General features: G+C 49.9%; 1 protein-coding gene across 1 annotated transcript in view; it reads left to right on the top strand.

Moving 5' to 3' along the window:
- LOC144174476 (rho guanine nucleotide exchange factor 17) overlaps positions 1-18,693 on the top strand; it is a 178,152-nt gene that overhangs the window by 33,340 nt on the left and 126,119 nt on the right. The window contains exons 2-3 of the mRNA XM_077703190.1: positions 10,790-11,021; positions 11,319-13,572. Coding sequence (XP_077559316.1) covers positions 10,915-11,021; positions 11,319-13,572 — 2,361 coding nt within the window. The 5' untranslated portion in view covers positions 10,790-10,914. The remainder of the gene's footprint in view (positions 1-10,789; positions 11,022-11,318; positions 13,573-18,693) is intronic.

The following is an 18,693-nucleotide window of genomic DNA, read 5'->3' as shown; positions in this document are numbered from 1 at the left end:
GACCGCACCACGACTACGAGAGTGCAGCACGCAGACATGGGGCACCGACGCACTCCACGCCAGCGGTGGTCGACACAGTGCTGACTTCAATGAAACGCTACGTCCTATGCTCTACGAAGAAACAGCAGTTCGTGAGCGCACTACGATTACAAGGTCTACCCTGCTCTGGCCGTAAGGACGACATCATCTTGCGTCTTCTAGAGGACAAGGATCGAAGAACGTCGCCATCTCTCCAAACGAACGAATGTGCCAACGCTACTTCAGGCTGCCTCCGACAACAAACGGCAGAGGACCCTGCAAGCGGCGCTGTTTGAGAGCAGAAGGCTGCGTGATGAACGAGAAAGTTTTCTGAGACAACTGGCGATAGTCGGCCGCCCGTTTTCCACCGTGCCTGGACTGCACGAGATCTGAGCACAGGCAGAATGCACGACGCACGCACATGAACGAGACGACGCATGCAAAATTGTGATTGCGTGCTCACCGGACCTTTCCCAGGTAATCGCCACGATTACGGAGACGCATCGAAGGTCAGTGCATTTCTGGCGAGATTACGAACACACGTTGCTCTGCTACATCGCCCACGAGCTACATCGCCCACGCGCTGATCATTCCAGCAACGAGCAACGAGACGTGCAACGTACGCAGGGCGCACGAGCCAGAAGGCACCACGTTCCTGGCACCCGCTCTTCCGCTACAGACGTACACGAACGGAACGCTGAGAGCAGGGAACGCAACGGAGCCGGTACGTACATTTTCCGCATGTGCACTCCCGGCGCGGGTCCACGCAACCAACAATTCATCGCATCCGGATTGGTAGATATGGCCACGACAAGCGATCAAGACGCACGGCGCCCGAAATGCCCCATACGTGGCGAACGACCGCACCCCAATTATAGGGGAGTTTCCTAGATAAAACGAGACGCACAGCGCACGAAACGCACCAGAAGTGACGAACGACATCCAACTTGAACCAGTGGAGCTGCAGCCACGGAGAACGAAATGCACAACGCACGGAACGCCACCAAGCCGCAGCACACACGGAGGAAACTGCTGTTCGCGACATCCTCCGCTCCCACTGCAGGTGCTATCCTGACTTGGCCAGCGAATGTTACAACCGCAGAAATCACCTGGCCACAAGCAACAAAAGACCCAGCGCACGCGGTTCAACCCTACCAGAAAGTACGAGCTCTCCGACACCCGCGGCTCCCGCCCGAGTCCAGCGGACGAACGACATGACACTCGTGCAAGTAGGTCCGTCAACGAGCAACGACACAGCCAGCGCATGCGGCATGTCCGAGCCAGAATTAACAAGATCACCGGCACCCGCGCTCCGATCGAGACTCACAAGACAAACACCATTTCGTACAAGAGGACGCAACCGCGAGCAAGCGGACTCGCGATAAACGGATCCTGCTTGTATGGGAGACATAGCGATTATAGCATTCTCGAAACAACGGGCAAAAGACGAGGTCTTGAGCGACGACACGGACACGGTAAGAACGGCAACGAATGAACCCGATCCAGACGAAGCATCGAATGCCCTGACGATGAAGCCACGCTTGCGACGCCGAGGAATGTGGGACCGAACGGACGGCACGAACTACGCCCGCTTCCCCACCACAACCGTTTCACTTCCGAAACAACCACGGCGACTGCGAGCACGGAGCCGCAACGACTTTGACCGATCAGCCATGTCACCCTACGAAAACGCCCCGCTACCGCACACTAAACGAAAAGCCAAACGGCTCCCGCACCATACGCAACGCACGCGTCAATTCAAGCAACGTCCTCAACGCGCCGAACTATGCCGTCCCTACACAGCGCAGCTCGCCACCGGACAAACCAGACGTCTACTCCCCCACATGCATCAAGCACGTGACGAGCTACACGAACACAATCGCCGATGGAAGCGGCGCAATCAACGCAACGCCGTAAACACTGTCAAGTTCAGGTCTGATGAAGTGAATCCCACGGCACACACACAATGAAAATCAAGTAGATTTGAAATTCACCGAAACTCAACAAGACGAACACCCTCTTAACGAAGTTTCTAGTATCTGGAACAACAAAAAACAAACGCCAGCATCGAGCATCTGTGAACAAGCGGACAGTGATCTGGATACGAACGGAAGTCAATCTACGCGAACGCTTCATTGTGCCTGGGGGCAGGCGCATTTCGGATTCAGAGCAGGATTAGGATACGTATCAGCGCGCCTGGAAACGAAAACGGACGACAAAAGCTGCCACCCGAAGACACGCAGAAAAACGCAGTTTACTGCATAGGCCGCACCGACAAGCCCCGAGCTCCCCTGAGCCCGACCCGGCCTGAGAACAAGACGAGACGCCAGGCGCAACGCGAGTGCTTACGTCCCGTTTCGCTTTCTCACATGTACAGTGTACTTGCCTTCGCACAGTAAGTCGCCCAACGACAGTGCACCATGTCAGACGTTTCCTTCCTCTGTCCTGATTTATATGTAACCTGTGTTTTTCTAATCAATTAAACAATTTATTTTTTCTACTTACTTTCATTCGAGCTACGACCTAGCTAACTGTGCAGATAAGTTGATTATTCGTGAGTAATACAAACTGAGTACTCATGAGTACTGATTGAGTACTCATGAGTGCAGAATGAGAGTACTCATGAGTGCAGAATGAGTAGTACTCGGGAGTGCAGAATGAGTAGTACTCGCGAGTGCAGAATGAGTATTACTCATGAGTAGTACTCATGAGCAGTAGTACTCATGAGTACAGAGTGAGTACTCATGAGTGCAGATTCAGTACTCATGAGTACAGACTCAGTACGAATACTCGTGAGGACAAATGAGTTTGAGTACAAGTGAGTATACTCATGAGTACAGATTCAGTACTCATGAATACAGATTGAGTACGAATACTCGTGAGGACAAATGAGTTTGAGTACAAGTGAGTACGATTACAAATGAGTATTTGATGAGTGAGTACGAGTGATTTTGTGACCAGACGAACTTTTTGAGTCTGAGTTTGATTGAGTACAGCGTAAATAAAAAAAAATGTGATTGAGTTTGAGTGAGTTCTTTCTGTTTTGCCGACCTATGTCTAGGACCCGCTCGCTGCCTGTGGGAGAGGGTTCGTGGCCAGGTGTCCAGTCGATGTGGACGTTCTTCTTGCTCCGTTGCAGGAGCTTTGTGAAACATTTCACGAACAACAGTACGAGTGGCATTGCGATATCGTAAAGCTGCGAGAGCAACAAGATTCTGTGTGCAAAGCGTATGAAGGGCGCTTATGCGGCTCATAATAATTGGAGGCTATGAATTCCACTGGCGTGTAACTCCGCGTCGAAGCTTGAGAGTTGACTGCGAAGTACGTTAGAGTATCCTGGATGTGGAGGGGGGGGGGGGAGAGGGGGGCACTGGGAATGTGGAAGCTAGGCCCGCCCCTTGATGTTTTAGGCTTGCGTTTGTCAACATATTGAAGTCGGCCACGCTTAAAAGGCGATCCGTTTGGAAAAGTTTGGAAATTTCACGGAGCAGCATGCACATTGTTCAGCTGATAATGCGTCAACCATTTTTCAAGATATTTAGGGAATTCGTTGATCTGTAAAAAGGTAAAGCTTCACGGGGTCATAACTCCAGGTGTGCCACCGTTTACCTGAGTTGATTCATTGTCGACGGAGTTACAGCCATTTGTAAGTAATGTGAGGTTATGGAGTTCAGTGGCATGAAGGAAACGTCAGGCGCTTCCGTTTCGATGAAATGAATTGTCTGCGTATGTGTTGGGAGCTCTGATTGCGCTCTTGCGCCGTTTCCGCCGCAAGGCTTAGGCAGAACGTACCGCATTGTCATCTTCCCTTATTGTCATCAAAAATTGCAAAGACGAGCGGCTGAGGAGCTTTCGCAAGGCGTAACTAATGACCCCTCCAAGCCTTGCCTCTGAGATGTGGTGTCAAAAACCGTCCGCAGCGGGGCTTGGGGTGCACGTCCGACTTCTAAACAATGGAAAATATGGCATCGTGTGGAGCGTGGCATAGCTAATCGCCGAGAGCGGAGTCCTTGCACGTACCGGTGTCGGATTGCACGGTGCGCAGCGCTGTCGTTCGGCCGTGGTGGTAATGTGAGCGATGATGATGAATGCGACTTGTCGAAGCCATGCACGGAGCGTGACCGGCTGGAAGGGCCGAAAGAGCGTTTGGCATGGCCCGAAACCTGTGATGAATAGAGCACAGACGGTATGTCGCAGAGATGACGAAATCAGTGGTACTGGATAAAGACAACAGCCTTCATTTAAAGGAGTATGACGCGTCACTTTAATAACCGCGTCACTCAGTCAACGCTCCCCTCTAATAAAAAGCCGTCATAGGCCTTCTGTCAAAATACAGGTGGGCCAAAGGTTTATGTTCTATTTTCCTTGATGTGTTCTCGATAAGTCCCTTGTTCGAGGTGTAAAATTTACAGTTAAACCTCGTTAAACCGCACCTGACGGGGACGCGAAGAAAGTACGTACTAACTTGCAGTATGGTTTATCCGGATGCATTACGCTAAAGGAAAACCGAGTCGGGGACTCGGGTAAACTCCGTATAAAAAGGAACTACGGCTTATGCGGGTACGGTTTAACGAGATTCCACTGTATACACTTCGGTAATGCTTAAACTACGGACAACTTTGTGCCTCTTAGTTTTTTTCTTGCTTCTGTACGCTTAGCTTGGTTTTTTCCGTAATTGAAAGAAAGAAGTATGCTTTGGTTGCAACGAAAAATCTGCTCGTGCATGTGTCCTTACGTTGCACGGTTCTTCCACCAAACTTCGGTGAAGGCTCCGCTCAAACCACACGTGGCCGCTACACTGAAGTAAAGTGAATAGAGAGAGCGCGCCATAACTCACACCCGGAATACAACGAAAAGCAAAATTTTAGTGTACTCTCAAACCCTGCGTGGCTCATAATTTCGTTCTTCGAAGCTTCTTATAGTCCCTGAATCCTGCGGCTCCGTATGTAGGAAGAGTGAAAAAAAATATATATATATATTAATATATCATGCAGTCTGTAATGTAATGGGCGTAAAACAAATGCACGGTATGAGTATCTACGGAGTTATTGTTATTGTGTTAATGTCACCCTGTCTGCTAGTGCGAACTTAATGCTGTGTACGAGGACTGGCAAGACGTAAGCAAATAAATACAACAGTTAAAAAACTTTGCCATCCCTTCCCCGAGAAAGTTGAGAGAAGCGCGAAAGCTCGTACAATAAAAAAAAGTGTGTCCAATCGATAATCAAACCTTAAAAAAACCCAAATCGCAAACCGAGAAAGAACCCATGTGACAATTTTCGTGCACTAGCAAGCGCATCTACCAACGATCTAGATATCTACCGATATCTGGTTATGTGAGGTGAAGATATACCATTGTACTCCTTCACGATCGATGCGTACATTGTCTTATCTGTAATCGTTCCCTTATCGCGATTTTCAAGTAACCGTTTGACACAATGAAATCCCGGTTTCACGCGCCCGCCGTGCGTTCAGAGATCTTATCAGAGGTATTTGGTCGACCGACCGGTCTATGCGGAAATGCATTAGTTTGTTGACAGGACGCCACCGGTACGACTAAGGAAGCTTTCGCTTTATAATGCAACATTTGGCAACTAAAGCGACCAACGAGGGTGCCTTTAAACAGTTATGCTTAAGAGAATTTCAGTGGTAATAGTTTCAGGAAAAAGTACATAATTAAAAACCAAACCCAATTCCACCCGGTGTGAAATCTGCTGAAACAGCGGAGGTGTGGTTGTGTCCGTTCGGTTCAACGGACGCTCGCCCGAGAACGGCAGCGCCGTCGCCGCGCAAATTGTACGGTTCGCGCAGAGGAATCGTCAGCTAAGCGTCGGCGGCGGAAGGGTCCCGTACCTCTCTCTCCTCTATCGATAGCGAAAGGAGCCCCCCTCTGAGAGACCACTGCGCCCTCTATCGTGGGTCTGGGAACCTGCTTTTACCCCTGCGTGACGCCCGACCTTCAGCAGACGGACGAAAAGGCTCGATCTACAGCAGCTCCGCTGTTAAAACAACGACAAAAGTTAATCGTCGTGTAATAGCGAGTAATATGGGTTGAGGAAAGTGATTGGCTGAATAAATTCTCGTAGAGTTGGTGACATTGTGAGATTTCCTTCTGTTACAGTTTTTATGACAGATGATCAAAAGACGTGTGTTTGGCTGGACTGCCCTCGTTTAGCACATCAGCGTTACGCAAGCGAAATGTGAAATTGAATGCAGCTGGAGGTCAGAATGCGAATGGCGGGATATTTATTTGTAGTGGCTGTGTCTGTAGAGTACGTGTTTCCGTTGAAACTTTCACGAGGTGTTGATGAATGAATAGTGCGAGAAACTTCAGGAGACATCGTTTGATTGTTTATTTGAGTAAACATCACGAAACAGCAAGCGCGATCTTTGGGCGCTTTCCCGGTGTGAGGTGTCCTTAGCCCAGGTCACGTTGGTGCTTGCTGGTGAGATGAGCCCTCTCCGCCAGCATACGATGGACGGCTAGGATTAAGCTGGCCAGATTGGCCCAGCAAGTGCATCCACTGCCGTGTGGTTAGGGAGGCGGGTGGAGTTGGTGTCTTTAGGCATGCATTTTTATGTTTTTAGATACTGCACGCTTTTTAATTTTGGCCCGTGACCGACTTTTTATTTTAATTTATAGTTTAACTTGGCAGTATACATAGAATAGCATTAATTGTGGAATTGTTCGCTATTCGAGGCAGAGTTCTCAGATATATTTGAATAAATTAAAGCGTTAATAAACCGTGTTGAAATCAATTTGAAGTGCAGCGGATAAATGCCGTGTCTAGCTAGTATGGCAGTATTGGGAATGACATTGAAAATAGCCAATAAAAAAAGAAGTTTGTAGCTTGCAATGCTGTTAAAAAGATAATATAAATTAAAGGTACACGCGACCATTGAGTAAATATTTTGTCAGTTGTCTGTACAGGTAGAAATTAATATTAGACTGCATCAAACTCAACTTCTGCCCTCTTGGCTGGTTGTTTCGAGCAGGGGGGCGGGGGGGGGGGGGGGGGAGGAGTTTAATGAGAAGAAAGCTGAGGAATGTGTTCAAAAACATCTGCTCTCGCCTACTTCAGAATCATTATCAGAAATGTTTTTTTTTTTATTTTCCTCAGAGGAAAAACGTACATCAGTAAAAAAACTGCTTATTGAGCAGCTTGACGGGCCTGAGGCCCTACTACACACAATGTGGGAGCAACAGAACAGCAACATGTTATTCAGTCGCGAAAAAGAAAAAGAAAGAAAGGAGATAGAGAGAAACAAAAAGAAAAAAATATATATTTTTCACAAAAACCGTGTGATCACCGAAAAAGAAAAAGAAATAAATATACGCATACACATAAATATAACAATACTGCACAGTCGCATAATATAGACACATGTACATGAGCAAAAATTCGCAGAGCAACTGGGATCACCGGCATAAACACGTATACACGCGAATGACATGTTCACACAACTTCAGTGCACGCATGCCTGCCTGCTGGGAAAATGACAGTTTATCACAAGTTAATTACGAAAAAAAGACAAAAAAAGCTTGCTACACAGTACAACGACAAAAAAATAGAACCGGAAGTACAGAACGTTCGCACAACGCTTTGAACAACGAAAAAAAAGAAAATGAACATACGCACACACATGTATGGATCTGAAAGGCAAATCCGACAAGTTCTTTTTGGACTAATAAAGTAAAACACTGTAGCGCGCCGAGTGTGAACTCACTGCTATCTTCTACCCTTAAGAAATTCTGCCTAAGAAGTGGTTAATTAAATCAAGGTTATTTTCTTTTTTGACCATAAAATAAAGTTAAATTAGTGTTCAGGGTGTAAGGTGTTGCATATTTTAACATTTATTGACCGTAGTTTGTGCAAGTTTGGGAAGAAGCCACTTTTCTGTGTTTAGAGTATTAGCGTCCGGTATGCGTTCTTTCAATGCTGACATTTTGAAAAGGAAAGTAGCGCGGAGTGAGGTTGTAGTAGTGAATAACGAAACAATAATGGGCTGTAGCATCATGTGAACGGTAGACATTTAAAATGAAGAGTGGTTTAGTATGAGCACAGTACCCTCCGCCCGCAACGATGCGAATCGCTTTCTTTTGCATACTTACAATGGTATGCATGTTAGTGCGTGATGTGGTACCCAAAAGAAGAGGATAATATATAATGTGAAATTGAAATAATTAATCGTATATCTGCTTTTTAATATTAACTGGAAGGATGCCATGACACCGAGAAAGGGCTCCTAGATCTTTTGACAAACTTATTGCTACGTAATTAGTATGCTCAATCAATCGAAAGTGCTAATCAAATATAACACCCAGTGTTTTATAATGGCTGACGACCTCAATAATATTATTACCAAGGTTAATAAATAAATTTGTTTCTACGCGCCGATTTATTGGGCGGAAAAGGACAGCTTTCAACTTCATCGTATTTATTTTGAAATTGTTCGCGTTATAGGCCAATTTAAAAGGAATTTAGGGTAACTTTTGCTTTCGGAATTATTTCTGCAGTTTTAGGACGAGATATAAATAGGGAGGCATCGTCAGCGTAAATTACAAATTGTGTTTATTAGGAAATTGTTACCCAGGCATTCACGTAAACATTGAAAAGAAAAGGTCCCAGTATGCTGGCCTGGGGGGCACCGCATTTTAGGTAACGTTTGGATTAAGAAAAACCATCAGTATGCACTATTTGTTGACGTTATTTAAGATATGAACTCATAATTTGGAGTGTAGTACCTCTAATTCCGTACTTAATTTATCCAAGAGAATATCGTGGTATAAGCAATCAAAGGCCTTACTGAAGTCCACAAAGACTCCTAATGTTGTAACTTTGTTTTGTATGTTCTGTAATATAATTTATTTTTGTTATATAAAGTCGATTCTGTAGAGAAACCTTTACGGAAGCCGAATCGATATCGTGATAACTGATTCGCATCAAAGAAGTTCTGCAAACGTGTGAGTGGGATTTTTTCTAGTACTTTAAAAAAAAAAAACGCAGGCTGAATAGAGATTGGTCGATAATTATCCATGGCGTCCTTTGAGCCTGACTTGAAAACGACTGTAACCTTTGCTAGTTTCATTCGTGCAGGAAAGACCGATGATTCTAGTGAAAGGTTATGACACAGTTGTAATGCACTTGAGTCAGCAACAAATTTTACGGCCTTAATTGGGAGGCCTTCAACGTCAGTGCTGGAATTTTTTCTTAATGAGATGATGACAGCGAAAACTTCCTGTGGATCTGTTAGGTAAAAAAAAAAAAAACACTGAGCCCGTTGTTTTATTTGGAATCCTGGAACACGCATCTTTGTTATAGTTTGTTCTTATACTCTCAATAAAGAAGTTATTAATGCAGTCAGCTAATGGCACGCCCTATGTTGGTTATCCATCAATCATTAGTTCTCTAATGTTACTCATCACGTTCCTTTTGTTGATTACCTCATTTATTGAACGCCAAACTAGCTTTGAGTTCTTATTTACTGTTAAAATTTCTTCGCCTCCCGCCATTTATTATTTAATTTATTCCTAAACTGCTTGAACACAACGTAGTCATTGGGATTTCTGTTTATTAAAAAGCTATGGTACAGACGGTCTTTTCTTTTCATCATTCTCAAAAAAGCTAGGAGAAACCAATGGCTCTCTAGTTCTTTGTGCGATTGTCTTGTTAATAATGAAAAATAACTGCCGTAAAGGTTTTTAAACTTATCAACAAAAGCATTGTAAGCCTCATTGACTGAACGGTAGTTAAGACATTGTGTCCACGATGCTTCACCGTTCATTTACCTGAAGGATTCTAGCTTAGTATACGTAACTGCATGGAACGTTGCGCATGTATACTTTGAGCTGGTGTAGAATTACACTTTTCTATAGCAATGAAATTAGCACAATGATCGCTGACATCGGTTATTTGTCGTTCTTTGAGAACGACAGATGAGGGATCAGCGTTTAGTACCTAAACATCAGGTTAATTGTATTTAGTAGTGGTTAGTTGATATTACTACTTAAGTATGGACAAGTGTTTAATACCGCCCGTTATTAGCCGAGTAGACCAAGCACCAGTGTGTAGTGGGTTTTTTAAATTTCTTGAATTTCAAACTTGTGCAGCTTTCCCGCTGATGGAAGTCATTTGAACAGGGATTACTTTGTAGTTATTTAGCGAAACGTAAACAATTTTCGCGCAGCTAGTATTGGGCGTGAAAACTTGATTTGTGCACAGTTTCAAGTCTTGCACGTTGCGCGGCTAACTTCCTGAGCCATGGAAACTATCCCATGAAAATGCATTGAAAGTAAGATTTGACAGCGAGTTACACAAGAAATATTCCAAATCTTAGAAAGTTATTTTAGAGTTTTCATCTTCACGTGGGCTTCTTTATGCTTTATGTCAAATATCACTTTCCTGAAGTGGTTTTGCTAGGTTCCCTAGAGGTCCGAATTTTGAGCGAGAAAGCTGGGCATGAAAGCAAAACAAGGTTGGTTTAGCAGCCTGCTCAATGTGCAAACCATTGTGACCGGAACGCGTTACACTTGTATCGGCACTTGTTTGAATACCTCTCCACCCAACGAGTTCAGTTACCTTCCTGGAGTTTGATGGATTGCTCGGCGAGAACAGCGCCTGCGGATCTTGGCGCGTCCGTGGCGCGCCCTTCTTTTTCCCTCTCGGTGCCAATTTGGAGCGAACCGTTATGACAGCGTGAGCGGACGTTGGCTTCGTTGCGGCGCTGTTGTCGCCGAGAGTGAGACGTGTGTGTCGTCGTGGTCTTGCAGCCGCCAGCCGCAGCAGCAGGAGCAGGAGGAGCAGCAGCAAGCGTGGCGGCGGCGGGGGAGGATGCTGACTCGCTGCCGCGGCGGCGGACGGCCGTGCCGGTGCGACGAGGCTGCCGGCGGCGTCCATGACGGAGAGGCGGGTGTCGGTGCGCGAGCGCGCCCGCGAACTCGAGGCCCTCGCGGCCAGGGAGGCCTCGCCGCAGCTGGCCAACAGGGCGCGCCTGGCCCGCAGGTGGGTGCACCCGCCAAAGAGGCCGTTTGTCATGCCGCGGTGTAGCCACCCGCGTATACCTTGTGCCTGCTCCTTCCGTTGTCTCGCAACGCCCCTCGGCTCCAGGCCGCTAGGCGCAGAAGTACTGTACCGACGACGTTAACGGGGCATAGCGCACAGGTGCTTGTGCTTGTGTAACACACTCGCCGCCTAAGTCCGTGAGGAAGTATTGACGTCTTACTTGGCATGAGGGCCGTCTGCATGCGGGAGCAGTGGTCGTTGGCGGCGCGGCTAACGCGGCGCGCCCCGCGCTCGCAGGCTCGGGCTGACGCGCGCCGACTCGGAGCCCGGCGCCGAGGGTGTGCGGGGCGGGCCGTGCCACTGCTGCTCGCAGCCGGCCGGCGCGTGCCTGTGCAGCGGCGAGGCGCCTCTGCTGAGCGTGCCGCACGTGCCGCGCAAGAAGGCGTCGGCGCCGGCCATCACGCCGCTGCGGGGCGCCCCGGGCCTCCATGGTCTGGCCGAGGGCTCGAGCTGCGCCGACATCCGGCTGGCCTGGGAGGCCCTGTGCGCGGCGCAGGGTCCCGAGGCTAGCGGCGCTATTTCGGATGAGCCCCGCGACGAGAATAGCGCGGCTATCTTGGGCGCGCAAGGTGACTCGGGGGGCCCCCTGGACGCGATCCTGCAGTCCCTGGAGGAGATCTGCAGCCAGCTGGAGGAGGCGCCCGGCGGCCATGCGGCTGGAGTGATGCTGCCGGACGCCGGAGAGGCGGCGTCCCGGCTCCACCCGCGCTGCGCCCGCTCGCAGCCCAACTCGCCCCGAGTGCGCGCCAAGCCGCAGCTGCCGGCCTACCTGACGCTGGCCCGCCACCGCGTCCGCCATGACGACGCGCTAGAGATCGAGCAGATAAAGACCATCCTGGCGTCCATCGACTTCTCCCGCTACCGCAAGAAGCGCGCCGGCCTGGCCGAGGAGGGCCGCCAGCCGGCTTCTCCGGAGCCCGTGGCCCTCCAGGGATCCCGGTTGCGGGAGCTGACCGAGAAGCTCAAGAGCCCCGTCGGCGCACCGGGCAGGCCCTCGGACGCGTGGGGGACCCGAAGGCCCGCCCCCGTGTGTCGCAGTGCTTCCTTCTCGACGTCGGACCTGCCGTCGGTGCCCGCGACGCCCCGCGAGTCGCTGACGCTGCCGCGCAAGGCCCCCGCATCGAGGCCCCTGGTGGCCGGCCGCGCCGGCAGGGGGGACGTGGCCAGAGTGGCGCTCGACGACGTGGCCATTTCCAGCCTGTCCCTGGACTCTGCCGTCGAGTCGATCGTAGACGAGACCCCGTACCAGCGCGAGGCGTCGCCGCCCGCGGACAAGCGGCGCGCGCAGCGCGGCTGCCGCTTCGCGCCCCTGGACGACGACGGCAGCCGCGGTCCTCCGCAGCCGCCCGAGAAGCGGAAGCGGCGCAAGGGGCTGGCGCCCGTCGAGGGCCCCAAGAAGGAGACGGGCCGCTCGCTCACCTACCCGCCGCAGCGCAAGACGGCCGAACAGGAGCTGGCCTTCGGCTCCGTCGACAGCAACGGCCTCAAGGCGCTCGGCGGCCGGCCGGAGAAGCAGCCCAGCGACCTGTCGCTCGCCGACAGCCACTTCTGTCCGAGCGAGGCCCTGGGCGAGGAGACGTTCGGCGACGTGGTGCAGAGCCTGTCGTCCCGGCCCGAGCAGCCCGAGCAGCGCCAGGAAAAGAGCAAGAAGAAGCACCTGTCCGACCCCAGTGCCGACAACACGGGTGCCGCGACCGAGCTGCCGGAGCTGCTGCTTGCCTCCTGCTGCCGCAGCGAGCCGCAACTGTCGTGCCCTGGGGCCCTGCACAAGCGCCAGCACTCGGGACCCGCCGCTCTGAGCCGCGCCCCGGCCGCCGCCGCTCCGCCGCCGCCGCTGTCGGACTCCGAGCGCGGAGCCACCTCGGACACCGAGCGGACCTGCAGTCCGCAGCGTCGTTACTCCAAGAAGCGGCTGCGCGGACCCTACGGCGAAATGCTGGAACAGGAAATGCGCAAGTCCGGAGAGAAGCAGAAGACGGCCTTCTGCGAGGAGCTGAGCTTCCTGCTGCCGGACGAAAAGCCCGCCTCTCAGACGACACTATCGACGACAGCGACCCCGACAGCGACGACTTGTGCCAAGTCGATGACGACCGCGCCGGCACGCTCCAGGCCCGCCCACCTGTCCAACAGCCTCTCGCTGGACGATACCCAGCTCAAGGGTTCCTCCTCGTCGCTCGAGGCCGTGCCCGAGGCCTCGGCGCCGCGAAGGAAGATCAGCGCCAACTACCCGTTGACCGGTGCGGACACGGCTTCCTTTATGGTGTGCAACGCGGACGAGACTGGCAAAGCACAGCCCGTGTCGTGGTTATCGGCCGCCGGCAGCGATGCGCGGACACCCGCAGCGTCGCCAGTGCCGCAGCCAGCGCAGCTCCACGGCACCCCCGACAGGGCTGCGAGGGAAATCCACCACGAGCGCTCCCACAGCAGCCCCGCCACCACGTCCGACGGAGCTCCCCTGCTCGTCAGGACGGGCTCTTTGCGGCGACACCAGGTGAGTCCGTGAATCTCTCATTTCCTAGCGCCGTCATGACGCGCGAGTGTCCAGGAGCTTCCGTGCCCTGTCACAGGATACCCGCCTCAAAAGGGAACGTACACATTGATGCACGAGAGGTGTGCGTGGTACCGTCATCTGAAGTCATTTGCTAGTGGTTTTTGAACAAAAGTCTTTTTTTTATTCTTTGATGACAGGTGTTTCAAAAACTAAGGTTGTTGAATGAATCCTCAGGCTGTAAGTAGGCTCCTCTGGTTAGAATAGGTTACGGTACTACAATGCCCATGAACGCGCAGGCATTTAACCTGTGCTAGTTTGTGCTGGAAACGGATGACACAATTTGGCTTCTGCGTTCTGACTGAGGTCTCTGGCTTTCGTTTTTGCTTCTGAAGCGCGCAGCCCTATATGCGGGAGCAATATAAAGGCAGGAGGGTCAATTTTCATGTTGTTTTAGACTGGCGAAAATTCTTTACATAGCACACGTTGTTTGCAATTTTGTTTTCCATTTTATGCAACGATGAGAAGTGTGCAGCTTAGGTTCGTGCAGTAATGCAGATGCTAGCAGCTTGCTCTGGAGAAAACCACGCTGTGCTGACAACCAGCGCGTTATATACTTATTTACAAATACTGATGTCACGTCCGGGTATAGAAAATCAAACAAAACCGCGAAAACTAACAGCGCACACAATTTTGTGACTAACACATGAAATTCTTCCCGACCTCTTCGGTGTTTAATCTACGCAAAGAACCATAACGCTTGTTTCACAGTTCCACCATTGCGCAGAAAAAACGAAAATTTGAAACAATCCAGGCGAGACCAGAAAGGTACGATGTTCGTAGCATCTATGCTACGCGTTTTGTGCACCGAGATAAGATCCGATCGTTTTGAATACGCAAGTCTTCATTGGCGACAAAACCAGAAATTTGTTTGCCTGTCAATCCGTCAGTACATCTGTCTTTACGTAACGCGGGACACCATGGGCTTCGTTTGTATGCATAGACCCTAAAAATATTGAATAAAAGGCGCCTTAGTAAAAGGCTTACGTCCTCCTATTTAAGTGGCCTTGCTTAATACGTATCTTTATGAAGATGTCTGTTTCAGTGGCACTCTAGAACTTCTAGCGCTAATCTTCGCTTCTCCCTGTTTCAAAATATATGTCGACGATTGTTAACCGTGACTGAGAGGGAAAAAATTGATACCGTATAATTGATAGCGCGATACTTTTAATACAAGTTGGCGCGCAGGCTTGGTAGTTTCGTAATCGGGTTACCTACCTTTAACTTTGCTCCGTTATCCACGGCACCAATCTGCCATAGCAGAGGAGGTTTAAATACGTCAATAGGAACACTGAGCAGAGCCATATCAATCGGACCGTTGATTGTTGGCTTTAACGCGCCGAAGCTGGCGCGCCGCAGTGGGGGGCCCCGGATTAATTTTGACCCCCCGGGGATCTTTAACGTGCGCCGAAATCTCGTCACGTGGGCGTTCTCGCTTCTCACCTCTATCAAAAAGGCAGGCACCGCTGCTGGGATCGAACCCGCGTCCTTATCCTCAGCAGTGCAGCACAGCAGCCATGATCCGCCGCGGCGGGTATATAAGCAGAAATCCAGCTGAAGTTCCATCGTTTGTGCAGCTGCCAAGGGTTCATCTCAAAGTGGTTGCGTGGTTTGTCTTCCGTGCTATTCAGTTTACTGATACAATTAGGGGAAAATGTCATTATCTAGTGCTGTTTTACGCTTGCCATTTTTCGCCCAGTGATGAGCTGTAGGGCGCGAAATGGGGTCCTGAGATACAACACTTTTGTAGCCGAATGAATGCCCGCTGCACAAAATACTTCAAAAAAGCTTTAGCGTAACTTTTTTCTTCACGCCTCTAGAGGTTCCCGATTAGGTGCTTCATTCATGCCACTTATGTCGGTTAGCCTACCTTCATTCAGGCACTTGGTTGACGTACTGCGTGCTCTGACAGTCTAACGCATGGTTGTTGCCGGGTCTTGGACGTGAAGCAATGCCGGGTGTCTGAATTATCTATACGGCGACATTTTTGTGTGTTTCGATGCTGGCTAAACTTAGTTTATTTCGTATTTCTGTCGGAACCTTTATCACTTGCCTGCGATGGCTAGCACGAGTCGTTTTGATTGTATCACACATAGGACGCCGCGGCGATGGGCTCACCAGTGACGTCAGTGAAGCCGTCGACAAATCGGAATATTAGCAGAAACCCTTAGGGCCGTCTATTTTCGGCGATCATGTGATAGGTGCGCGCAGATGTTTGATATTTCGAATACGAATCGAAGGCACATTGCTTTTCGATTCTAATTCGATTCGCAACTTTCGTATTATATATTTCCGTACGTTCGTTGTTGAAATATTTTGTTCTGCATCGATGAGGTACATGGTTTAGCCGACTGTTAAGCTTTCTGCAGCCCCCAAAACTAGCGTCCTTAGAATAATCATGCAAGTGCCGAGCATTGTCAAACGCGCGCAAATAGGTGTTGTAATTTTTTTTTTTCACCTTTGTTGTGACTCGAAAGTACACACTTATCAATTACACCACGTAGTTTGAGGAAAACAAAAAACCGATGACATGGGGGCAATGTTCTGTACTACAGTCGAAGCTAGCATTTCTCGGATTATTCGTGTTCGATTCGATCGAGACATTTCGTTGTTCAAACAGCCGTAGTTTATCTCGCGGCGTTGAGCTGTTGCTATGGTTGATGACTTGCTCGCTGTCTGCCCCGAAATGGGCGCCCTGTTAATGGTGAACACGACGTCGACGATCAGGTTATCGTGATCTTATAAACTGCTGGTGACAAAAAAAAAAAAAAAAAAGGCGAATGGGGGGGCTTCCTCAAGTGAGAGATAAACGGGTCCTCTTGTTGATGGATGCGACCCTGAACTCCGCTTCTAAGCGCGATGACACGAGCTTGACAAGTAATGCCGTGATAAAATTTGCTGCAACCTTTCTCAGCGGATTCGGAACAGGTATATATACTCACTTCTCGGTTGCTTTGCCTTTCTCTCTTCTTTTTTTTTTCTTTCTCTCCACGTGGCCTTCCCGAGTCTGCTGCCACACGATATTCCACGACGCGTTCAACTTTTGAAGTCGGCCATTGCACCGCTGATTTACATCTCTCGCTCGTGGCAGCCTCTTCGTTGCTTCGCTCGATCGCCCGCCTGGCGGTGTTTTTGCAGGCGCTGGCCGACCACCGCGTCTCTCGCGATGGGGACTTTGAACCTCGCACTATATTTACAAACTGGCGTGAGAACCCGCTCTCGGTATAAAATTGCGCCCCTTCTTCGCCTGCGCGCCGCTGCATCTGCAAGCTTGAGCAATAGCGGGCCCGGCACGAGAGCGCGCCAGCGCGTGTTGGAAAACATTGAGATATCGCTCGCCGGCGTTGACAACCCTCGATCGCTGGAGCTTTGACACACGCGGACGGCGCCGGGACGCCCGCCATGGCCTTCTCAATCTCGTACTCCGTTATGCGGTGATTAGGCTTAGCACCAATCGATTATTGCTAAGCCTAATGTACGCATTGCTAATGTCAGCGCGTTAAAAAAATTTCTCTGGAAACTTAAGTCTGCTTACGTGTTTTAAAGCGAAAGCCTGGCGAAACTTATCAATGACTCCTTTTCTGCTGCATCGTATTTGCGCCTCTTTCGTCGCTTCCGCTTCTCGGTCTTTTGGCGCGAAATACTCCGACAGGCAGACTGGTGACACTCTCCACACCTTCCTCAGAATCAGAAATCGGCGCCGCTCGGGTGGACCTGTTCTACTCACTCGCCGACACGTTCACGTGTCACGGGGCGCGCATTGGACTAAATTTTGGCCACCCCCGACAACGTACTGAGATAGCTTATATGACTTAGCTCCTATACTCTGGCGACGTGAGTTGAATGCCCTTATGAACTCAATCAATTTATTTATTTACTTTTTGCAGTGGTTGGACGGGAACTGAACATGTATTAATACAACCGAGTGAGTGAGTGAGTGGAACACTTTATTAAACGAGAGGTCATGGGGCCCTGGGGGGGAGCAAGGATGAGGGGAAAAGGGAAAGGCCACAACTCGCACAATGAACACAGTTACAGTCTTGGGGTCCTAATCACAAAATGAACACATTAAAGTCAGTCAGTGGCACCAAAATGCACAGCTCACACTTAAATGTTCCTCATTTGCCTATAAGGTGAATGCCTACACTATCTGCACGTGCTGCAATCGTTTCCTCATTCACTGAAAATAAACCGTGCTCGTACGTGAAAACTTCCGTGAAACAAACTTCTACCGTGACCTATAATATTCAAGGAGAGGAGCTCCATAACTAACAAAATTTCAATAACTGTGTTTGGTGCATCTAGGTTTCCACGATCTATCGAAGCACGCGTTCTTGACGTACACTTATGGACAAATTAAACGCTTACGCGTAAGCAAATCAATGACAAGGTACGAGCTAATCAGCCGGTCAACCCACTGCTCGTACGTAGGGTGGAGGATTGTTGAAGAAGACGGCAATTGCTGGCATTCCCATACTGGGTGAAATAGGGTGCCAGGGGTTGGTTTCTGGCACAGGTCGCGTGCTAGGGTCATAATGGAGAAAGCTCTCCACCGTCGGGCGCGTTGATATGGTTGCGAGTATCACTGCATCTGAGATCAGGGTTTCCCATGATACATTGCACTTGCGAAGTCATCACATAGCGTGCGGTAAAAGTATAGGCCTGCACTGGCGTAGCTCATTTGCTGTTGGCGGGGAAAGTTGAACGTGCGTTAATTCATTTTTGTGATATGCACGCCCCTACTACCGGTGCGGCCGGCACGACTTTCAACAATTCTCGAGGATCGGTAAATGCCAGTAGGCAGGCAAGTCGCGGGTGACGGCGAACTCGAACCACACTCTTCCGGAAACCGAGAAGTGTTTCCTCCCGCTTGGTAGGTTGTGTTTCAGCAGCTGTGTTGACGGACTTGACATGGGGCGTTGTATTTTAGATGCAAAGCATCTCTTGCTCGGGGCTATGTCCGGCGTCCGTCCGTTGTCCGCACCTCTCCCCCTACACTATATAAAAAAGAAACAGTTAGCGGCGCCCGGTTTTGATCCCACGACTCTGGTGACAACGGGAGGT

Source organism: Haemaphysalis longicornis, unplaced genomic scaffold (genome assembly GCF_048455015.1).
Source record: "Haemaphysalis longicornis isolate Haplotype H1 unplaced genomic scaffold, Haemaphysalis longicornis Haplotype H1 scaffold_3, whole genome shotgun sequence".
NCBI classification, from domain to species: domain Eukaryota; kingdom Metazoa; phylum Arthropoda; class Arachnida; order Ixodida; family Ixodidae; genus Haemaphysalis; species Haemaphysalis longicornis.
The sequence above is the reverse complement of the archived record's forward strand: the minus strand, read 5'-3'. Positions and strand labels throughout refer to the sequence as shown.